Source organism: Protopterus annectens, chromosome 1.part1 (assembly GCF_019279795.1).
Source record: "Protopterus annectens isolate FY-2018-M chromosome 1.part1, PAN1.0, whole genome shotgun sequence".
NCBI lineage: Eukaryota > Metazoa > Chordata > Ceratodontiformes > Protopteridae > Protopterus > Protopterus annectens.
In genome coordinates, this window is record NC_056726.1 from 1247515653 (window position 1) to 1247541325 (window position 25673).

Genomic DNA, 25673 nt, shown 5'->3' on the forward strand with positions numbered 1-25673 from the left:
TCTCAAAATGCACTCACTCGAGACACTCCTTAAAATGGAGAACACGATACCTGTGCAGTGACTGAGACCTGGTTCAAGGCTCCAGAGAGCACCCCTGCACTACCAGGCTATAACTCATAGCACACTTTTCGGCCATGTAACCTGGACCAAAACACTAAAGGCGGAGGTGGGTCCATATTCATTAAGGATATCTACACCTCCAGGCTAGTTGCTCAGCATAATGCATCTGAGGTTATCGAAGTAAAAACTGCAATCCAAATTGTAGCTTGCTACAGATCCCCCACCATGCCCCAGGATTCCCACTCCTTTTTTCTTGATGTACTGGAAAATATTACGGTTCAACCAAATGCCCTAATAATGGGTGACTTCAACTACCCCACCATTAACTGGGAAAACTACTCGTGTACCAACTCCTTAGCTCAACGCTTTCTGGAATTCATAAACTCCAATGCCCTGGACCAACTTATCCACGCCCCCACCAGGGGCAAAAACATCCTAGGCCTAGTCATTACTAACATGAGTGACCGGTGTTCCACACCTGAAGCCAACTCCTTGTTGGTCTGATCCGACCATAAGCTAATCACCCTTGATATCCACATCCTGCCCCCACCTCCCATTAAGGAAACCGCAGTAAAAAATTTCTCCAAAGCCAACTTCATGCTTCTTAAGACAGAAGTGGTGAACTTCATGACACCCATGCAGATGGACAATACAGTTACAACTGCTGAATCCTACACAAATGCACTCTATAAGCACTTACATGAGTGCATGGATCGTGCTATCCCAAACAGAACCAAGACGCTATCCTCTAAAAAAAGGAAGCCAGTCTGGTGGTCTACTGCCATAAACAAACTGTACAACAGAAGGAAGAAACTGTTGCAAAAGAGAGTAAAATCCCATGAGTGGAGGAGCTCCCTGGTCAGCCTCAGTAAGAAGCTGAGATCCCTTATAAGATCCTCCAAAGCTAGCTACAAAAACAAAATCACCACTAATTCCAAGGACAACCATAAAGCATTCTATAGCTATGTCAAGAATCTCGATGGCAACATCCAGATTTGCTCTTTGTTACAGTACATAGGCAAGAAAATTACAGAACCAACTGATATTGCCAACATTCTGGCAGATAAGTTCAGTGCTAACTTTACCCCCCTCTCATCCCCTAAAGGGCCCATATCTATACAGGAAGAATGCAAAGTCCCTGTAATCACAATTACACAGGTAAAAGCTGCACTCTCTAAAGCCAAAAACACAGCATCCATGGGACCGGACAACATCCCAGGCTGCGTTTTACACGAACTTCAGAATGAACTGGGTCCCCACTTAAGCACCATGTTCAATAATAGCCTCGCATCAGGCTTTGTGCACATTGAATGGTGCACAGCAACAGTTATCCCACTCCACAAAGGGGGAGCCACCACTGATCCCGGGAACTATCGACCTATTAGCTTGATGAGCCTGGTCTGCAACGTCATGGAACGTATCATCATGGAACTCATAAACAAAGACATTGGTAACCTCCAAACTCTGGATCCCACCTAGTTCGGGTTTGTGAAAGGCAGATCATGCCTCCTGAACCTGATTGACTTCTTTGAAGCAGTCACCAAAACCGTAGATGAGGGTAAGGTGGTTCACACAGCCTATATTGACCTCGCCAAGGCTTTCGACACCATCCCCCATTCTGGAATTATAGCTAAACTCACTAAACTAGGTATAAATCCCTACGTCACAAGATGGGTTGCCAACTGACTCACTGACAGAACCCACACTGTAAAAGTTGCAGTCTCCAAATCTGACCTCAAAGCAGTGACAAGTGGAGTACCACAGGGTTCCGTCCTGGGACCTCTCCTGTTTGGTATCTACTTCTCTGAAGTACAGGCTAACACAGAAGGCCTCTGGCTAATGAAGTTCGCAGATGACTGCAAACTAGGAGCCATAGTCAAGTCCCTAAATGATGTGGACATCCTACAGAAGGGCCTCGCTGAAACAGATGCCTGGTGTCAGAGCCATGGCCTCAAGCTCAATGCCAAAAAGTGCAGTATCATCCCCTTTGGTAAAAACTCTGTACCCATGAACTACCGCATAGCCAGCAATCTACTTAACACCGAATGTGTGATAAGAGACCTTGGGACCCAGGTGGACAGTAGTCTCTCCTTTGATAGTCACATCGCCACAGTAGTAAGGAAGTTCTTCTACGTGGCACACCTCATCATAAAAGGGTTCTGATCCAGGAAAAAAGAGGTCATTGTTCCCCTCTACTCAACACATGACATGCTTGACAAGCCACGCTGCTTCACAAGGGATGGCTTGCACCTGTCACCCCTGGGCTTCCGGATATTGGCAAAGGCTCTTGCCACCCCCATAGTGCCTTTTTTAGGCAAGGCTCAAATGATAAACCTACCGCCCTAGAAAACAAAAATTGAGAAAAACTAAGGGTAATACTGCTCAATGCCAGAAGTCTAAACCTCAAGATGCACTCCCTCGAAGCCCTCCTCAGTATGGAGAACATCGATGTCTGTGCTGTGACTGAAACCTGGTTCAAGGCTCCTGAGAGCACCCCAGCACTATCAGGTTATACCTCATATCATGCGTTCCGGCCCCAAAATCCGGACTGAACCACAAAAGGAGGGGGGAGTATCCATATTCATAAAGGATACCCACACCTCCAGGTTAGTGGCAATGCACAAAGCATCGGAGACCATCCAGGTGCAATTAACCATAGGTAAAACTGCCCTACAGTTTGTAACATGCTACAGACCACCTTCTCAAACTCAGGAAACCCACACAGCCTTCCTGAAGACACTGGAGAGTATGAATGTCTCTCCAAACACCATCATATTGGGTGACTTCAACTACCCAAACATAGACTGGGAACATTACTCAAGCCCCAACACCCTAGCCCAAAGGTTCCTGGAGTTCATAAACTCAAATGCTATGGAACAACTAGTCACCATTCCCACAAGAGGAGAAAATATACTAGACCTGATCATCACAAACATGGGGACAAAATGCTCCACACCAGAAGTATATCCCTCATTGGTGAGATCAGACCATAAATTAATCTCACTGGAGATCCACATCCCGCCCCCACCCCCAGCAAAAGACCACAGTGAAAAACGTCTCAATAACAAACTTCCCACTTCTTAAGACTAGAGTGGTATCCTTCAAGGCCCACGTGCCAGTGGAAACCACAACCCACGCTGCTGAAACCCTTACAAATGCCTTTTACGAGCACCTCCAGGAATGTATGGATCAAGCAATCCCTAATAAAATCAAGACCCTTTCCACCAAAGGCAGGCGCCGGTCTGGTGGACCCCAGCCATAAACAAACTCTACAACAAGAGGAGAAAGCTACTACATGACAGAGCAAAATCCCTAAAAGGAAGGCATCTCTGATCAATACTAGCAAAAACTACGATCACTCATAAAATCATCCAAGGCCAACTTTGAGAGAAAAATCGCTAATGACACAAAAGACAATCATAAGGCCTTCTTTAGCTATGTTAGAACCCTGGGTGGAAACTCCCAGATATGCTCAGAATTAGTCCAAAATGATAAAAAAATCACTGAACCCACAGACATTGCCAACATACTGGCAGACAGGTTCAGTGCAAATTTCTCCCCTCCCTTCCCCCCAAAAGGAGAAATATCTATCCCACCAGAGTCTAGCCTCCCAAACATCTCAGATGCCCAGGTGAGAGCTGCTCTCTCTAAAGCAAAAAACACAGCCTCAATGGGACCGGACGGTGTCCCCGACTGTGTGCTACACGAACTCAATGAGGAACTAAACCCACACATAAGGCTGCTGTTTAATCTTAGCCTTACTACAGGATACGTACCCAAAGAATGGCGTACGGCAACTGTGGTCCCACTCCACAAAGGCGATGCTTCTACAGACCCTGGAAATTACCGCTCCATAAGCTTGACGAGCCTTGTCTGCAAAGCTATGGAGAGGATCATAATGGAATTCATAAATAAAGACATTGGGGACCTACAGACACTGGATCCTACCCAATTTGGCTTTGTCGAGGGCAGATCCTGCCTCTTGAACTTGGTCGACTTTTTCAAAACAGTCACTAAGGCCATTGATGAGGGTAAGGCAGTTCACACAGCCTACCTTGACCTAGCAAAAGCGTTCGACACAATACCCCACTCGGGCATCATAGAAAAGCTCACCAGCTTAGATGTAAACCCATATGTCACAAGATGGGTTGCAAACTGGCTCAAGGACATAACACACAGGGTTAGAGTTGCTGGTGCCATGTCAGACTCTAAGCCGGTCATGAGCGGTGTCCCACAGGGCTCAGTCCTGGGCCCCACTTGTTCGGCATTTATTTTTCTGAAGTGCAGGCAAACATAGGGGATTGTGGCTGACAAAATTTGCAGATGACTGCAAACTGGGCACCATAATTGACACTCCATCAGACACAGACATCCTCCAGAGAGGTCTCATAGAAATGGATAACTGGTGCCAGAGCCATGGCCTTAAGCAAAATGCCAAAAAATGTATAGTCATACCCTTTGGGAAAAACAAGGTAACCCCTAATTACCACATAGGTGGTAATCCATTAAACATGGAAGAAGTTATCAGGGACCTGGGGACCCAGGTTGACAGTAACCTCTCTTTTGACACTCACATTGCCAAAGTGGTTAGGAAGACCTTCTACATTGCCCACCTGATCATGAAGGGATTCACATCCAGATCAGGAGAGGTCATTGTACCCCTGTACTCTTCACTTATCAGACCAATGATTGAGTACAATGCCCCATTCGGAATGTACCTTCCCCGACACCTGCAGCAGTTGGAAAGACCCCAAAAGTTCCTCACCAAAAGGATAAAGGGGCTCAAACATATGTCATACGATGCCCGACTGAAGAAACTCCAGCTCTATTCAGTCGCATACCGTCTGCTCAGAGGTGATCTGTGTCTGACATACAAGGCCATGTCCAACCCGGAATTAATGGACATGCTCCACCTCAAAAAATCCAAATCCACCAGAGCCACGAGAGCAAGACACTTAAACCTCAACACGGATATAAATAGGACGTGCTGGAGGGACAGATTCATCACCCAGAGACTCCCTACACTATGGAACAGAATCCCAGTCCATGTGAGGCAGAGTCCCTCACTGACTCTGTTCAAGAGAAATCTTGATGAGTGGATGGGAGATCGTAGGTTTACCCCGGGAATCATCTCTGTGTCACTGCTGGACAGAGGCACAGCAAACTAATGGGTATAGTATTCTCATCCTAAGGGGTGGTGAAAGCCACACACACTCTGGCTAGGCTTATAAATGCCCTAGGGCAGATAGCCTAGTATGAACTTATGAACCTATGAACCTATGAACTCATTAGACCCATTATAGAATACACTTCTTTTGGAATGTACCTCACAAGACATCTGCAGCAGCTGGAAAGGCCCCAGAAGTACCTCACAAAGAGGATTACTGGCCTCAAACAAATGCCCTACACTGACCGCCTCAAAAAACTCCAGCTTTACTCCGTAGCATATCACCTACTCCGAGTTGATCTCTGCCTAACATATAAAGCTATGTCAAACCCAGAGCTGTTGGACATGCTACACCAAAAGAAATCCCAATCCCTCCAAGCTACACACTCTAAGGACCTAAACCTTGTCACCACAATAAACAGGACATGCTGGAGGGATAGATTCCTGTCCCAGAGACTTCCCATACTCTGGAACAGGCTACCCATCTGGAAAATAGGAAATACACCCCGGGGATCACTTCTGTGTCTCTGCTCAATAGTGGCACAGGAAAATAACTTTCTTGGGTGGCGTAAGCCAGGGAACCTTGTTGGCTAGGTTTATGTAGACCCTTGGGCCGATAGCCTAGTACCTACCTATGAACCTATGAACCAAAAGTGCATAATAATGAGAATAATCCTTCGCTATGTCCCATAGTAGATGGATGCAATTCCGTTACTTATGCATGTGGTAAATTTCTTGATAATAGGTTAAAGAAATTCTTAAGTAAATGCCCCCAAATTTGTAAGGACTCATGGCATTTTCTGGAGTTAATTAATAAGAAACAATATTCTGATCAGTTTCTGTTTTTAACAGTGGATATTGAAGATTTGTATTCGGTTATTCCCCATCAAGAGGGAATGCAGGCCATAGAAACTTTTTTAATAGAACAAAGAGTGAATCAGTCAGAAATTAATTTATATATTGATCTGTTTGAAATAATTCTTAAGAATAATTATATTCAGTTTAATAATAGATACTTTCTTCAGCAAGTAGGAGTTGCCATGGGTTCGCCTGTGGCACTATTTTTGCTAACATTGTAATGGCAGTTTAAGAAGAGCAATACATATTCAATAGTGATTTTTTTCAGCATATTAGTTTATATTTACATTACCTGGATGATATTTTCATCCTATGGAAGGGTAACAAATCCATTTTGCAGCAGTTCTTGATTTACATCAATGGTAAAATTTCTTACTTAAAGTTTACGTCCGAGGCTAATGATCAGGAGATTAATTTATTGGATGTTAATTTGAGTAAAGATAGTGCTAATAATAGATTCAAGGCTAAAATACATAGAAAGTCCACCTATTCTAATTAATTCTTACATTTTACCAGTGCACATCCAACTATTAATAAAAAAGCTGTGGTCAAAGGACAGTTCATCCAGGCTGCAAGAATGGTGAGTCTGGACATTGATTTTGACATAGAATGTTGTGAACTTATTAATATGTTCAAGAAAAGAGGATATCCAGGCCACATATTATACGAGTTATATGAAGAAGTTAAGGTAAAAAGAACTAATGGTCATTTTACATCTATCCTTGGTTACGAAGAGGTTGACGATACTGTAGGAAAGAAAGTTGATCTATTTGATACTGTGGGAAGAAATAGCCAGGGAATTGTTATGGCTAGGCTTGTATAGGCCCTAGGGCCGATAGCCTAGTACCAACCTATGAACCTACAGTGTTTATAAAAACTTTTAATACACATTTTTATGAGATTAAAAACTATTATGCTGAAGAATTGGATGTTTATTGATGATGATGCACAGATTAGGACAAAATTAGTAGATGGGTTTAAAATGGTAGCAAGAGAGGTAGTAATTTAAAGAATTTGCTTGAAAATGGTGAACAAAAACATTCACTTAATAGCAAAATGGGAATTTTGAATAGATGTGATATGTGTAAATATTGTAAGTTCATTCCCCAGGGTCAGTCTTTTGAAATAAAAGGAAAGATGTACACTATGCAAGGTAAACATAATTGCAACTCAAAGGGGGTTGTTTATGTAGCCTTATGCCAAACCTGTCCATCACATTATATTGGAAAAACACCAGAACATTAAAAGAAAGAATATATGAACACGTATATGCAATAAGAAAGGACATTCTTAATAATGCGTTGGCTAAACATTTGCATGAATTTAACAACCATTCTTTTAAATTCTGTATTTTACAGCAGATCGTAGGTAATGATAGGGGTGGTCCATGGGAATTACAGCTGAAAAAGCTGAACTGGTTTGGTTATATTTGTATTCGTATGCTTGGCCAGGGTTAAATAATTATTGCCAGCATTAATAGTATCCTTAAATTAAAGGCACTGAGTAGATAGGTATAATTTTGGAATCTACAATAATAATTATTTAAAGTTTATTATATTGGTAGTAGTTGATGCAATCTCGTTTACATTTATAATATATTTATAATACTTTACAAAAGCTGGTTCCGATTGTATGTGTTTGTGTTCACATTTACAATACTTGCCCGTAATTATATATATGCATATAAACATTTTTATAGAGGTTATAACTGTTTGTATTTAAATATTTTAAGTATTTTTTGATATTCAGAGTATATGTATAAATGTATTTATATATGTACATAACTTCAGAGTGAAAAAGAGGACACATGAATTTGTGATTACATCACTTTCTGTTTAAAAATGGTCGCCAATTTTAAAATGTATTTAAAGGGTCATTCAATACTGTTTTTGTTATGTCTGATGAAGTTTACTATTTTATGCAAACAAAAAGCGCTTCACTATTAAATAAAGCTTTTCATTTATTACTTTGGACTGCCATAGTGTTATTTATACATTCTTCCCTTACACAAAGGTGGTATGTAACTCCACCAACTTCTCTAACTACAAACCCATTGCAATCCTACCCCTTTAAAAACGCATCCACATGCAGCTCTTAGATTACCTCTTATCCAATAACCTCTTATCCAACACACAAATCAGGTTCTGCCTTACCATAGCACCACAACTGCCATCCTAAGCTTTACCAAGACCATTAGCCATCACAGAAATAACTTGTTTCCTCTATTTTCTTAGATCTCGCTAAAGCCTTTGACACAGTTTCTCACCAGAAACTCCTTGATGAGGTTGCATCTCTAAACCTCAGCTCCTCTACACTAGCCTTGTTCCACAACTACCTTTCCAGCCATCAGCAAGCTGTCAAATGGCAATAGGAACTCTCCTCACTTTTACCTGTCACCCTAGGTGTTACTCAAGGTTCTATACTTGGTTCCCTTCTTTTCAGTATATTCACTAACTGACTACAGTCTTCAACCCCACTAGCCTCCTTGGCCCAGTATCATACCTCCCAGCTGTACCGAATTACTCAAATTTACCCAGTTTTGGGGTCCAAATGAAGGGGTGCCATGCTTCTCGAGTGGCACCCCTTCATTTCCGATTTTTTTTCTTTGTTTTTTATTTTTCGTGCTTGTGCTCTGACATCATCACATGCACTATGACGTCATCACATACGCTATAATATGAGCTCCATCAGGGCTACCAGCCTGTTGGAATTGAACTCAAGGAGCTCACTTCCGGCTGGCTGTTCAAATGCAATGCTCTGTGAGCAGGAATGGCAACAGACTTTTTATTCTAATCCGAACTACTGGGGAAAGTTCCAGGAATGGCGCTGAATGTTCTCTGCAGCAACAAACTCTTTAACTACTGAATGGAATGGGGAACGGACCGGGAACGGCAACAGTGGCCTGGCAACAGAAAGGATTTATACATGTGAATGGAATTGCAGTAAGGAAAGTGTTTGAGAAGTGCTTTGGTTGACTGTGGTAGGACAGTTGTTTGGACGTGAAATAGAATAGTTTTATTTGTTTTACCGCAGTAGCAAATTTTATTTTAAATTTGTTGTTTATAGGTTCTGGGGTCATTGCGACTACATTCTCATCATGTCCATGCATTTTGTCTGTGTTTTATAAGCTAAGGTCCTCAGTTATTCTTGGAGGGTTGCAGTTCTTTTTTTACTTGCTTTAGGGAAAAGATTTTATTCTGAATGAGAGGCAATAAATTATAAAATGTACATAGAGCAGAGGTGGGGTTGGTATGCATCTAGAGAGGAGTCTAGTCAACATGTTCTAGTTCTTGCATAATAGAATCTGAGTCAGTTTCTGGGGTTATCTTGGTGAGAATTATTGTAGGTAGCTGCTTATGTCTTTTAAAGAACAAATAACACACACGTGGACAGTGATTACTTAATCAGGGCGAAGTATAATTAAGTGTTTTAATTTAGTGGGGATAATTGTGATAATTAAATCTATAATGGTAGATTCTCTTTAGAATTACGACTGGTTCTTGTTCCTTCTGTAGATTTGTTTTGGCATTCTTAAAGTTGACTTCAACAATGATAATCAGTCTGTGGTATATTGCACAGCTGGAAAATATCTAATAGCATGTTCTGTAATAGAGCCAAGTTGGAAGGAGGCGGAATATAGATAGTGTCTAGAAGAATCTTGAAATGGCAAATTAAAGTAAACTGAATAAATGTCACTTTAAGGCTTTTGTCAGTGTTGCTGAATGCTCTTAGGGGAAAGATTGCATTAATGGAGTTGTGGATAAAAGCTAGACAGCCACCACATTTAGCAGATTGACTGTTACTGTATATATGGTTAGAGTTAGAAACAGCAGGTGATATGTAGGAGCTGTCTTTAAGCCATGATTTGGCAAAGGCCATAACTTTGTTTTGATATTAACACATAGTTTCTAGTCTGGTCAGTTTGCAGCTAATGTGAGCAACAAACTGTTTCTTTTCTTTCCGTTTTTTTTTTCTCAGAATGTCGGTCAGGGTAATGAGGACAGGTAGGATTTGGATTAAGTTTGATATCCATCCTTTGTGTGACAATGGTGATAATGATTACAGAGGCTTTTAAAATTACAGACAGAAAATTTAAATTGAATCTTTAGTGGAGATACGTATTATGCATAATGGATTATTTGTCATATAAAGGGTGGAATTTTACAGTAGAGAGTCGATATTCCATATATTGATTATCTGAAATGTCAGTTATCCGAATGCAGCCATCCAAAGATTTTGGGTAGGAAAAATCATAAAGTCTGAATATATAAATGTTACATGTATTCACTTGTGCACTGGGGTGGTGGTGCTGCGGTAGCGTTGTCTCCTCACAGTAAGACGTTGTCCTGTTCGATTCTCAGCTAGAGCATCTTCTGTGTGGAGACATGCGTGAATGGGGGTACTTTCGTTGAAGGTTGTGCATCAGAGCTGGCAACTCGGCACGTAAAAATCTACTGCCAATCATTAGCGGACCATAGTTTCGCTGTGGCGACCCCTAACTGGGAAAATCCGAAAGACACAACAACAACATATGTATTCACTTGTGCATGTTTTTTGAGCTTGTGGCCCGCTCGTATAAAAAATAAGACAACTAAGGGAAGAATAGAGAGATAATTCAGGAGTAAGTGATACAAGGGAGCAGAATTAGCATATTTAAAATATAATTGTGAGGGGTTTATGTGAGTGGGAGTTCAACCAAAAGGTAACATACCACAGAGGATGAAAACATAAAGATTTTGTGATGAAATAAATGTCTGAGGGCAGTGTGGGAAAAAGAAAATGTTATGTTATTGTAAGAGAAGGTAGTGGTGTGGTGGGAATAAAGAAATGAGAGTGATTGGGGTGCTGATAAAATGTGAGTGGAATAATATGTTTAACAAAAGTGAATGAAATATAGTAAAAATATAAAGTAACAAAAGGGAATGAAATATAGTAAATATATAAAGTAATATGTGTAGTAAACACATGTAGTAAAATGTGATAGTGTAAAATCAATCGAGTGAAGACACAGTGATATAGCAACAGTATAACAAATAAGACGTCCAAGTAGAATTTTGAGTAGTTGTGAAACTGTTAAGTTATACTGAGCAAAATATTTTGTATATATCTGAAGTGAAATAAATAGGTATAAGCAATGAGGAAATGTATTGCAACACACATGATACTAACTTCCACTTACATTCACATACGCATCTAGTGTGTGTGTGTGTCTGTAGAGGTGCTCAGGTTCAAACCCTGTACCTTGGGTACAAGGTAAAAGGTGCCTAAAGTCCCTAGCCACCACCACTTGTGAATCTGTGCAGGTTTTCTGTGCTAAGAGGTTGAGAGCTATCATGAGAAATTAATTTGTATTCCCCGATTATTGGCTTTGTCCAGATTTTTTGTGCTAAGAGGTTGAGAGCTATGGTGAGAGGTGAGAACTGAATTTGTATTCCCCATTATTGGCTTTGTCCAGGTTTTTTGTGCTAAGAGGTTGAGAGCTAAGGTGAGAAGTGAGAACTGAATTCACTAAATGATGGCCATTTAAGTTTCAGTCTTCCTATCTTTCAGGAAACTGCTGTTTTTTCATAGTGATATGTTGCTCTGACTATAGTGCACAGGGTCCTGGGTTCAATACTTGCCAGTGAAATGCATGGTGGTAACACAATATTTTATCTAGCAACTTTCCAAAATTATACAAGCAATGTTTAAAATGTGTCCCTGTTGATTTTTGGTCTTTTGCCCCCCCAACCCAAAAAAACTGAAATTGAAAATAAGTGTGAGAAGCTGTGCAAGATGCCTCTATTTATAGTGTGGGTGCGGAAGTAGACTTTTATGATGGAAATGTTCTGAATTGAGCAGTTTTGTCATTATGGGTTCATTCATTTTGTTCCATTGCCTACAATACAGCCTACTGGAAAATGTTCAAACAATAAATTTAAAATGTGCATTGTCTAACAAGTGTGCTGTATTATACAAGGAATATAATTTAATAAAGTCAGGAAGGTGTATCAAAGAAAAGAACACATGTATGTTTCTTGTTTTGCTTGCAAGGGCCAATGATTTGAAAACAGCCCGAAGGTAATCTTTATCCACCACTGGCCAGAATGCATTTTTTGGGGGGTTTGGTGTGGGTTTCAATGCTGTTTCAATGAATTGTTTCAAGGGCAGAGAAGTTTTAATGCCAAGTCTATTTTCATTGTGAGACAGTATTGCTTTGTTTAGCAGATGTCTATTAGCGTTTGTGCATTGTGCTGTAAAATGTAAAAAATAAAATCTAAAGAATCATTGTAGAAGTAAAGCAGTATGCACACATTAGTGTTTATGGTAAATGGGGTGAAATAGCCAGGAAATGGGACATTGGAATGGCTGCAGGGGGACTCTGGTGCCATATTTTGGTTGTCTATTCTTCAGTTTGCATTTGAAAGTTGGTATCTCACAACTCCATTGGAGTGGGTGGGGTTACATAATTATGTATGCAAATTATAGGTTAATCAGTGTATAGATTTGTACCTATTTTTCATGGGCCTTGTCCAGATTTTTAATGTTTCCAGATTGAGAGGTATGCCCAGTATGCAGATGACTCAACTCTTATCTGTGCAGCTCCTTCCCTCATCCAGCTATTATAACCCAGCAGTCCTTCCTATCCATCGAGTCATCCCTATCTGCTTCACATCTCTTACTGAACCCCTCCAAACTGATGCTCTTTCTCCCCAGTAATTTACATAATCCCTATACTCCTTTCCAAATACTTTCCTCCAGCAACACTTCAACATCAGCAGTATCCCACACAAAATTACTATTTGTTCTTATTGATAACAACCTAAAATTCGATGCTCACCTAGATCATTCCATCAGAAATACCCATATTAAACTAGATTCTCTATACAGAATAAAGCCTTTCCTTACAAACTCCACAAGAAAAAACATAGCCAGAACCCATCTTCTCTCTGCCCTTCTATACAAATTTCCTATCCTTACTAACCTAAGTAAGACAGAACTATCTAAGCTGGAAACGTGCTATAATAAAATTGTGAAATTCAATACCAACTCATCCCTCTGAACATGCCACAGATCTGCCTTACAGTAACTGCACTGGCTAGAATTACCTCACCAAGTAACACATACACAACTCTCTTTTGCACATCATCTCATTCACCAACTCGATAAAACTCCAGCAATGCAGCTCATGCATCAGCCATACTCTAATAAATGTATTCTCTGATCCTCCACCAAATCCCTCCTGCAAGTTACCAAATCCCACAACAGTGCTGGTGACTCACTCTGTTCTAATTATATCACCAAAAACTGGAAATCCATCCCTTAGCCCATCATAAGCACTCCTGACCCATTTCACTTCAAAAAACTACTAAAAGAGTTCATAGGGAACAATTGTATCTACTCATGCTCTAGCACTGCTTGAAAGCATCTACGCCCTCCTAATCTGTCCTCTCACCCCCTGCTTTACTTTTACTTGCTCATTCTCTGTATCCCCTTACCATCCTAACTAATCTCCTCATTCTCCTCACTCCCACCTGTTGCTGCTTTCATATTCAACTTTCTTCCGCTAAACTCGATAGTCCCTCATCCCTCAGTTTTTTTCTTACTCACTCTAACTTCTCTACTACCTTCCTTTCCCTACTAGCTTGTTTATCCATTCTTGAATCCTGTAGTTATAGGATCAATCTGTGGACCTATACATTACTCTTCTCAGGATCAACTCTCCTCATACATTCAGTCCCTATTTAATATATGTCATAAAATTCATTCAATTCTGTGTACACAAAGTGTACCTTATTACATGTTTTCTTATCATTTCCTCTGGAAAATACTCACTAGTTCCTTTCTAGTTCTGTGTCATTGTAAAACCTACTAAATATAGTTCTGCATTTTTTGTAAAAGCTTCTAAATATTGTTCTCTGTAAAATTCTCATTCTGTAAATATTCTACATTTTGTATAAACACCAAATATTGTTCACTGGATAATTTTTATAACAACTAATTATAGCTGTACTGGTGCTTTGCTACCTGGGCCTCTGCTAAAAATTGGCTACCACCCAGTCAGACTATCCTGGCAAACAAAAGTTGTTGTATCTTGTTGTATATTTCGGCTTTTCCTGGTTAGGGGTCGCCAAAGTGGAAATCCGGTCCGCTAATGATTGGCAGTATATTTTTACTTACCGAGTTGCCAGCCCTGATGCACAACCTTCAACAAAGGTATGCCCATTCACGCATGTCTCCACACAGAAGACGCTTTAGCTGAGAATCGAACAGGATAACGTCTTACTGTGAGGCGACAATACTACCGCAGCACCACCACAGCAGTTATCCTGGCAAACAAAAGTAAATAAATAAATATATACATACCCTTAAAAGGAAAAATAGTAGAAAACATCAACATAAAAAAAGAATTTTGACCACATGTAGTATACATCTTTTGAGACATAATTTTGGAGTGTGCAATTGAATGCATCCCCCAAATCTTCTACTGATTATACATATAACACCAATTTCAGGATTACACGGTACCGTGGAAAAGGCAAATTTGCCTCACCCACCCCATTATTATAGTAATCTCACACCACTGTCAACAGCTTTTCTGTCAATCAAACTGGGCAGACAAAACAGCTTCAACATTTGTAGCACTCAACCAATTATGGGAGGCACTGCATGCATATTTATATATTTTTTTGATTGAACCACATATGATTGGAAGTTCATTTGAATAAAAAATAATTTCATCAGGAGATGGTATTTATGATGTTTTTTTGATCATGTGAGTTGTTATGGTAGTGATTTATAACATTTTGTGTGTATTGGTAATACCCACGATCAATCTGTGCCCCTAGATTTGTAGATAGTTCTATAACTATCATTAACCAATTAGTTGATATGATTAAAAGGATCTAGGTCATAAGATCGACAGCTCATATGACTGAAACCCATTTCATCGACAGCTCATTTGGCTGACAAAAAGTATAGGTGGGCTGCCCACCCCCCAATGTGGGGGGCTGTGCCCCCCACACCCACCCAACTATATATAACAACTCCACAGTCGCACAACAGTGGGGAGGGGGGCAAATCCCAGGTTTTTGCCTTGAATACTTTTTGTCAGCCAAATGAGCTGTCGACCAAATGAGTTTCAGTCATATGAGCTGTCGATCTTATGACCTAGACCCGATTAAAAATAGAGAGCGGTATCTACCCATATACCCAGATCCTTTAATGGAAGTAAAACTTCAATTATTGTGTGTTGCATTAAATATTCACCTTCCAGTCTATGTCCTCCAAATCTAATATGCTTAGTTTTTGATGTGTTTATCAGCATATTAATCTGTGTCCATGATATGCACCACTCAAGCATTCATTGTAACCTGTAAGACTAAGGCTGTAATGCATTTGAAGAAAAACACCATGAAGCTGCCCAGTGGTAACTAAGGCCCTTCACAAAAGTGCTCTATCAGAAGTACCAGGATGACCAAAAGAGAAAATATAGACTGTCAAGGTGAGCTGTTACACCAAATCTACATATACCTGGTGTCTCAAGATAGTTTATCTATCAAGTCCAAACTCCATAGGTTCATAGGTAGGTACTAGTCTATTGGTCGTAGGGCCTATATAAGCCTAGCCAAAAAGGTACCCTGGCTTTTGCCACCCAAGAAAATTATTTTCCTATGCCCCTGTTGAGCACAGCCACAGAAGAGATCCCTGGAGTAAATTTCCTATTTCCCATCCAATCAAGATTTTTCTTGAAGAGTGCTAATGAGAAGCTTTGTTTGATATAGATAGGTAGCTTGTTCCAGACTATGGGAAGTCTCTGGGACAGGAATGTATCCCTCTAGCATGTTCTGTTTATTGTGGTGACAAGGTTTAGGTCTCTAGAGTGTGTAGCTAGGAGGGATTGGGATTTCTTTAAGTGGAGCATGTCCAACAGCTCTGGGTTTGACATAGCTTTGTATGTTAGGCAGAGATTGCCTCTGAGTAGGAGATATGTGATGGAGTAAAGCTGGAGTTTTTTGAGATGGTATGCATAGGGCATCTGTGTGAGGCCAGTAATCCTCTTTGTGAGGTATTTCTGTGGCCTTTCCAGTTGTTGATGCCTTGTGAGGTACATACCAAAAGGGGCATTGTACTCTATAATGGGTCTAATGAGTGATGAATAGAGGGGAACAATTACCTCTTTTTTCCTGGATGGAAAACCTTTGGTGATGAGGTGTGCCACACAGAAGTATTTCCTGACTATTGTGGCGATGTGATTATCAAAGGAGAGACTACTGACCACCTGTTTCCCAAGGTCTCTTATCACACTTTTGGTGTTAAGTAGACTACTGCCTATGTGGTAGTTCATGGGTACAGAGTTTTTACCAAAAGGGATGACAATGCACTATTTGGCATTGAGTTTGAGGCCACGGCTTTGACACCAGTCATCTGTCTCAGTGAGGCCCTGAATCCTGTGGTACTCCACTTGTCACTGGTCTGAAGTCAGATTTGAAGTCTGCTCGTTTCATAGTGTGGGTTCTGTCAGGGAGCCAGTTGGCAACCCATCTTGTGACATAGGGATTCATACCTAATTTAGTGAGTTTATCTATAATTCCAGAGTAGGGGGTGGTGTTGAAAGCATTGGTGAGATCTAGATAGGCTGTGTGAACCACCTTACCCTCATCTATGGCTTTAGTGACTGCTTCAAAGAAGTCTATTTTACAAACCCGAATTGAGTGGAGTCCAGAGTTTGAAGATTACCAATGTCTTTGTTTATAAGTTCCATGATGATACATTCCATGGCCTTGCAGACCAGGCTCATCAGGCTAATAGTGCGGTAGTTCCTGTGGTCTGTGGTGGATCCCCCTTTGTGGAGTGGGATAACCATTGCTGTGTGCCATTCATTGGGCACAAAGCCTGAGATGAGGCTATGATTGAACATGGTACTTGGGTGGGGTGCAGTTCATTCTGTAGTTCGTGTAGAATGCAGCCTGGGATGTTGTCAGGTACCATGGATGCTGTGTTCTTGGTTTTAGAGAGTGTGGTTTTTACCTGTGCAGCCATAATTACAGGAACGTTGCATTCTTCTGGTATAGAGATGGGCCCTTTAAGAGGTGAGAGGGGGTTAAAGTTAGCACTAAACCTATCTGCCAGGATGTTGGCAATATCAGTTGGTTCTGTATATTTAGTGCCATTGTGCTGTAACTCAGAGAAGATCTGAGTGTTGCCATTGAGATTCTTGACATAACTATAGAATGCTTCCAGTGAAGTCATTGTCTCTTCTTCTTTATAGATAGGCTATGCCCTCCATAATGCATTTGCTAGAAATCATACAAAAATACCACCTCTGTGGACATTCACTTGCTTAATCATATCTAATTTCTAAGAGTGTTAGATAGTCAGAAGTTCATACTGATAGAAAGGCAGATAGGAGACCACAGTAATCTGTAAGGATATAACAAGTATATAAGTATGATCTGTTTTTGTAATTCAAGATTCAGTACTTGAAATAGGATTCTACTGGGATGTTCTATGAATTTTGAAAACAAGAGAGCTTGTTAACTCTATTGTCTGTGTCATCTTGTTTGTAAATAGCATGAATTGTAAGATTAGTGCATGTAAATGAGCCAAAAAGAAGTCTGGGTAAGATATCTGAGCTGGTAGTCTTAATGCAAGCTTCAGTCAAGAGTTAAAGCTTAATTGTCTGTAAGGTGTCTAAATGGAGGTTTGCTTTCTTTTATTGTATCTTTGACATTGTGATTAGCTTTCCATCTTGTTATCAAGCCATACCCCATATATCATACAGCTGAATGGTTTTAACCTTTAATCAACCATAAGTTCATAGGTGCATACAAGGTTACTAGGCTAACAGTCCTAGAGCACTTACAAGTCTAGCCATATTAATTCTGAGTTGCCCAAACCATCAGTGGTTAGGTGAGTTAAGTTCACAGATGTAAGGGTCTATGATAATTAATAATGGCTTCCTATGTCCTGGAGGGACATGGGCACTACCCCAGGAGTGAATTTGCGGTCACCCATCTAATGATCTAGGATGTGTTTGAAGAGGGTGATTGAGGGGCTCCTTTTACCATGAATTGGAAGCTTGTTCCAGAGAAGTGGCAGTCTCTGGCAGATGTATCTATCTCTCCAGCATGACCAGGTCATGTCAGAGGCTAGGTTAAGATCCCTGGAGTGAGTGACCCTCATGCAGTTTGATTTATGTATGTGTAGCATTTACATTTTGGCTGGGTCAAAGACTCAATATGCAAGCAGAATAAATGGTATTGGTCCCTTTCGGTCCCATAGCCCCTCCCCCCCCCCGCATTTTCTATTCCACCTTCATATTTTCATTATTCTTATATCCCCATCCACAAAATATCTCCTTTGTTTTATTTCCCTTTCCTCCTCTTTCTTTAGTTTCTCTAATATTTAACTGCACTCTTTCTTTTTGGGAGCTGCTGTTGTTTCCATCTTTTTGTTATGGATTTTTTATCTGCTGTCACATCAATCCCACCATCTCCCTATGTTTCTCTTGTACATCTCCTCTGTATCCTACCAAGAATGACTTCTTAATCCATCCCAGTACTCACATCCTTACTTGTCTTGATAATTCTGTCATTTCCTTTTTAAATTCCCCTATGAAGTATATTCCTAGAAAAAATGGAACTATGTTCCCACTTCCTGTCTACATCTGAAATATCTACCCTCCACCACTGGGAACATCCTGGATAATAAAAGTATTTATGTAAGCACTTCCATGCAGATATGCTAAACTTCCTTGCTTTCATGATCTATCTGGTCATACTGTTTGTGTCCATTCATTTTCTATTATCTGCTTTCCTAGGTCACCATTCCATTTCCTTTTATTCCGAACTCTTTCTGCTTGTCTCTTCCTAATCACCCAGTCCTTTCCTACTTGCACCATTCATTTTCATTTCCATCCCTCTTTCCTCTTCTCTCCTTTGCTCAATTTGCACTATCTTTTGGGGTGTTGGTTCTTCCTTTCACCATGTCCTGTCTATCTTCCTCCATATCCTTGACATCTCTACAAATGCCCATTCCAAGTTACTTTCTAATTGGTACTTCCCCTTCAACTCCTCCAGCTCTTCAATCTCCCCCGTATTTGCATCTCTTCCCAGAGTGTTTCACTTTATCCTGTCATCTACTCCACTTACATGTCACAACTTGGTTTCTCTTTTCCTCCATGGATCCCCTAATAGGGAGTATTCTGCTTATCCACTCTTCCCCTCTTTCCATATCCTTTGTACTTCCTTCTGCATATGTATTGTCCATTCCATCTCTAGTTCCTCTAGGTTACTTTCTAATAGGACCTCCATTACATCTCCCCCTTTCCCCAGCTTTCCTCTTTTACCTGTATCAGGTTTTTCCAATCTGACACATATCCAGTGCCTACCAGTTTTAATTATGTTTACCATCAGGTAGGCCTGCAGGTTCTTTTTTTTAAGTCTGGGACTCCCAGACCATCATTTTCTGTTGTGTCTATTAATCTGTCCTACTCTATCTTTGGTTTCCTTTCTTCCCATATACAGTTTCTGATTAGCTACTTAACTTTCTTTTGTAATTTATTCTCTGTTAGCTCCCATAAAGGCTTGTCCTGCATATGTAAATTGTGGTATTATATTCTTCAGTATCACTAGCACTTTCTGATCTATTTCCAGGTTTATCATTTTCCATCCCTGTACCTTCATTTTCTTAAAGATACTCTCATATGTTGCATTCACTATGTTTTTCAGTGTATATCAGTTTTATTCCCTAGTACTTCATTTCCTTACTATCATCCCTTCTACTCCTGTCTGCACTCCTACCTCACCCACTCAGTTTATCAGTAGTATTTTAGTCTTTTCCTTCTATAATCTTGTACCCTGATGTCTTCACAAAATCCCTTAATATTCTTGTAAAAGGAAAAAACTTCAAAAACCAATGCACGTTAGGTTCAAGCAAGGCACCCTTTATTACTTGCAGCAAGGAGATAAAGCATGTAGGCACAAGGTTTGTCTGAATTACTGGTGATGAGTATGTTATTCTTATACAGTTATCTTCCTGTCACACAGAAAATGTTACTATTCTATTGCTGACATAGTTAGACACAGCTTTCTGTATGTTCTACAGAAAATGTTACTAGCCTTATTGCTGACTAAGTTAGATTATCTGCTGTTTTGCAAAGCATTTTGAGAAAAACAACCTGGCCTTGGGCTTATTTTAGCCCATCTTAACTTTTCAATTCTTCAATTGTACTGTTCTAATACATGTGTTACATTTTGTCTAGATTCAAGGTACATTTCTAGCTTTGGTACAAGTAATGCTGACTATGGTTTAAACTTTTAAGCATCTATTGTTTTCTTTATCAAAGCCTGTAGCAGCTGCATACTTTCTCATAGCATAAGCAGAAATGAATATCTCTTTGTTAGGTTTCATGACATTAGCAGAAATGAAATGTCTCTTGTTAAGTTTCTAATGGCTGTGCAGATTCATGCAGTGTGAACAGAATAAATGTATTAACCCTTTTAAACCTTGAATGCTCTAAGCATGCATATTACTATTATATATTTTTCTAACATTTCCCCCCTTTTAATACTTTTATTCTACTTCCAAGATAAGCATAAATAGTTTTTTTTCCCTTCCCCTAACCTTTTCCTGCTCATGATTTGCAGTTAAGAGAGTCTTTCAGTTTAAGCTCATGAAAGCATTTTCAGTTTTTCAGCAATTCTTCAAGTTCAACACCTTGGTATAAGGTTTCAGAAACTGAAATGTCTACAAAACTTTTAATTAGTCTTTTCATGCAGGGGATGCAGCAGCACACACATACCACCAGTAGGATTATACCTACACAGACGGCAATCAGAATGTTCATCAGGATGCTGCCCCAACCCCCAAACAATTTCTGGAAAAAGTCCATCAATGGATTTGGTCCTGGTTTGGTCATGGCTGACACCTGATGAATTACCTCAAGATGGTTGTCTATCTCGTATTTGTGGTCAGGAATATATGAACAGCACTCCTCCTGGATTAAAGCGCACATACCTCCTCTTGCCGCTAGGGTGAAGTCAACAGCCATGCGATTTTGAAGCACCACTGTTCTCATGGCAGTCAGTTCATCAGTCACCAATTCTAGGGCAGAAAAGGTTACATTGGACATTATTTAGAGAAGCTTAGACAATTTTCTCAGTTCCCAGATTGATTTTGTTGCTCCATATGCGGGTAATACGTCTGCCCATGATATAACAGTATCACTCAAGTCCATGTGTGACAGTCCGTTGCCCACAGCATGATGGTTTTTCAAGCCTGCATTGATTTGCCCCACTGGATTGACAGGCTTCTTGGTTTCTCGAACATTCCGAATTTTCCCTTGAGGTAAAACTGCTGTGTATCATATGGCCAGAACCAGGTACCCCAAAAAACAACTGCCAGACCAATTCTCAGGTAGCCATTTATATGCTTTTCTACCACAAACAAAGTAACAAACCTCTACTTTAGTAGTAAATTTACTATACCCTGGCTCTGCATGAAACATTTTTCTGTCGATTACGGACAGTTGTTTATAGAGTTCAGCATTATGTTTCACTTCACCAATTGTCCTATGCATCATTTCAAGAAATTAATCATAAGTTGTGTTGCAATAGGATCAATGTTATCAGGTTTAGTGTAGCATCTATAGGGAATAGTCACATTGCAATTGCTCCAACCCACCTTAACTGTATCATTCTTGTAAAAACACACAGTCCCCTTCTGCTGAACAAACAAGTGCAATGCTGCTTTATCTTGTGATGTGAAATCTGATGTATAATGAATTAGGTTTTCCCGGGTCTTGTTGGCTCCTAGGGGAACTGAAGTTAACAGTAACCCCCCCCCCCATATGCTGTTGGCAAAGCTGTGCAAATCCAGCAATTCGAAACATTGAAGGTTTCAGCATACACATATTTGATTGCCTGGTAAGTGTTAATGTTCGGGTGCCACTCTGCACGCTTGTTCAGTTCAATTTGTGTGGCTGAGAAAAGGAATGGCCACAACAAAAAGATTATTGTCGCTAGCACAGTCAACAGGATGATTATGCAATACCTTTGAGGAAATGGTTGCTCTGCATTTCTGTTTTCTCTGACTCTTCCAAGTACGTGTATTTGGATCTTACTGGATTCTGTCATCCTGGACACGTGCTCTTACTCTCTGCCCTAATAGGACCTTCAGCACCAATGGTTTCTTCACTGGGGTTGAGACGGATCAGTCCTATTGATCTGACCCCCCCTTTGTAGTCAGACTTTGTGCTGAGGGCCCCGATGGAGAGGTAAGATTTTTGTCCAACTCAAAGTTCTTAACCAGCTTACAGTGCGTCAGGTGTATCCATGAAGCTCGTTCTGCTATCTTGACTGCAGTGGGTGTCGAAAGAAGCACCTGGTAGGGACCTTCCCATCTTGGCAATGCCCAGTTTTATCGCTTGATGATTTTGATGCACACCCAGTCTCCTGGCGTCACTGCCACTTCTGATGTTTTGGATTGTTTCCTATCTGAAACAGAATTTGACTGCAACAGATGTTTAGAACTCAACAACTTTTTCATATATTCAGCTAGTGTGAAATCAGCTCCCTGGTCTGATGACATGAGAAGTTTCCACTGGGGTGTATAATAAGCCCTTCCAAATAGTTTTTCAAAAGGAGTCAATCCCTTTGCTGTAGGGACAGTTCTCATGCTCAACAGTGCCAGGGGTAAACAGTATAACCAAGTTTTTTCCTGTCTCAGCTATTAATTTTCTCAATTTGTTTTTTAGTATGCCATTATGCCTTTCAACTAGCCCTGCAGATTGCGGATGGTATGCACAATGATTTTTTAAAGAAATACCAAAATGCTTACTCAACTGCTGTATGGTTTAATTTACAAAGTGTGTACCATTGTCACTGTAGATCCTTTCCGTAATACCAAACCTAGGAATGATTTCCTTGACAAGTACTTTTGCCACCATAGCTGCATCTGGATTTTTGGTTGGAAAGGCTTCCACCCATCTGGAAAACATATCTACAATCACAAGACAATGCTTCTTATTTTCACATTTGTTCAATTCTATGAAATCCATACAAATAGTGTGAAACAGATATGGTGGTGTAGGGAAACTCCCTTGCTTGGGCTTTATTGCCCCCTGTGCATGATGTTTGTTACACATCTGACACATTAAACAAAATTTTTTAAAGTAGTTTGTAAATCCGTACGTTGTGAACACCTGGTTCACCAGCTGTACCATCCCCCCTATTGAGACATGGCACTGCCCATGGCTCAACAAAGCTGCATAGCGAAACAAATTAGAGGGTAGTATCGGTTTTCCCTCTCTAGAGATGTACAGCCCCTTTTCAAGGATTGCTCCTCGTTTTATCCATCACTGTTTTTCAGCTTGCATAGTGAGCATCTGCATTGTTTTTAACATATCTAGATCTAAAGTTTCAGAGGGTTGTAATTCCTCATTTAAAAGAAATACTTCCGTGGCTGCTTGTTTTGCAGCTCTATCAGCTCCTGCATTACCTTTTGAAATCCTATCTTGTTGCTTGGTGTGAGCTGTGCATTTACAAATGGCTACTTTCTAAAAGATCTAAAATAAACTGTGCATGATTTATAGGTTTGCCGGTAGATGTTATCATTCCCCGATTTTTCCACTGTTGTGCAAAAACATGTACAGTAGAAAAAGTGTACTGGCTATCAGTAAAAATGTTTACAAATTTACCCTTTGCTAAGGTACATGCCTGTGTCAGGGCAATCAATTCTGCTGCCTGTGCAGACAAATTGTGTGGTAAGGGTTTTGCTTCTATAATCCCAGTATCAGAAACTACTGCATATCCTACTAGGTTTTGTTCTGCAGGACCCCTTCTGCATGAGTCATCCATGTAGTATGTCACCTTGGCATCATCCAAGGGGACATCCGTAAGATCTTTTCTAGGTAGTGTCTTTTGCTCAATTACCTGCAGGCAGCAGTGAGGTGTGCCATCTGCAGGGGGCCGGGGCAGAGTAGAAGGGTTTAAAGTCGTGCAGCGCTCAATTGTCATATGAGGTTGGCTCAACAATATAGTCATACAGGAAAGATGCCTAGCAGGGGAAAGATATGTTACCTTTTCTTGCAGTAAAATAATCGCGACTGTATGAGGTACTCTCAGAGTGAGAGGGTGGAACAAAACTACTGAGGTTGAAGCCTGTACTGCCATTGCAGCTGCAACTACTGCTTGTACACAGTGGGGTAAGGACCATGCCACTGGGTCTAGTTGTGATGGATAGTAAGCATTGGGGCGTTGCTTATCCCCATGCCGTTGTGTTAACACTGATATCATTTAACCATGCTTACAATCTACAGTTTGGAAAAAATGTTTATGGTAGTTTGGCAATCCCAGAACTAATGAGGATGCTATCAACTGCTTTAGTTTACAGAATGCAGATTCTGCCTCTGGTGTCCATTGTAACAAATCCTGCGCTGCCATAGGCTTCTTATATATAAGGTCAGTCAGAGGTGCAGATTCCAAGGCATAGTTTGGAATCCAGCTCCGGCAAAAATTAGTTGTACCCAGGAAGGACATCATTTTCTTCTTGGTAGTGGGTTTTGGTGCTTGCAAAATTGCTATTTTTCTGTCCTCATCTAACGTTCTACCTTCCTTAGATATTACATATCCTAGGTATTTGACCTGATTTTTCCAAACCTGCAGTTTATTTTTATTTACCTTATGTCCTTCAGTGGCTAAAAATCATAGAAGTGCTATGGTATCTTCTTTACAATCCTGCTGGGTGGGGGCCGCCAGCAAGATGTCATCAACATAAAGTAAAATCTGACTGCCTCTTGGTGGGGTGAATCCCGTCAAGTTGCTTGCCATTTCTTGTGAGAATATCATTGGACTTTCACAATATCCCTGTGGTAGTCACGTACATGTATACCTTTTCCCCTGAAATGTAAATGCAACCAATACTGGGTATCAGGGTGCATCGGTATCGAAAAGAACGCGTTGCTGATGTCTACCACAGAAAAATAATTTTGTTGAGGTTTCAAATCATTCAACAGGGTGTGTGGGTCTGGCACCGTGGGTGCCCTTGTTATTACCACATCATTTACGGCTTGTAAATCCTGGACCATAAGCCATTCTCCATTGGCCTTTTTAACTGGAAATAAGGGTGTGTTATGGTGAACCGGGAGATTCTACTAGTATCCCTCCTTTAAGAAAGGCTGCTATAATCGGCTTTATCCCTGCCTCTGCATCTTTTCTTAAGGGATACTGTCTTTTTTGTGGTCTGAATGTTGACTTTGGCGTGATAGTAACTGGTCCTGCTGTACGAATGAGTCCTACATCTCATTTCCCTGTTGTCCAGAGAGTCTCTGGTATATCACGTAAGGCATTCTCTTCCTCCCTTAATAGGAGTGTCAATTAGCTGTCCTCGCTAGACTGCAAGTGCACAGCTGGGATGGTCTGAGTTATCCAATTCAACTTTTGTATTTGTATTCCCTATTCTGATAGTTCCAGTTCTGTCTGTTTCTCCCATCTCGTGACTTTTTCTCCTAGGTCTGCCCATTCTATATTTCTGTTTTTGGTTAAGCTAACATGTGGTAATCGATTAGATTTATACAGTGCAAAGAACTCCTGGCACAATGAACAGC

At 40.5% G+C, this 25673-nt stretch overlaps 1 protein-coding gene across 1 annotated transcript in view; it reads left to right on the top strand.

Moving 5' to 3' along the window:
- Positions 1-6662: 6662 nt before the first annotated feature.
- The window catches only part of LOC122816015 (sulfotransferase family cytosolic 1B member 1-like), a 167078-nt gene continuing 148067 nt past the window's right edge, over positions 6663-25673 (top strand). Inside the window, exon 1 of the mRNA XM_044088874.1 lies at positions 6663-6773. Coding sequence (XP_043944809.1) covers positions 6663-6773 — 111 coding nt within the window. The remainder of the gene's footprint in view (positions 6774-25673) is intronic.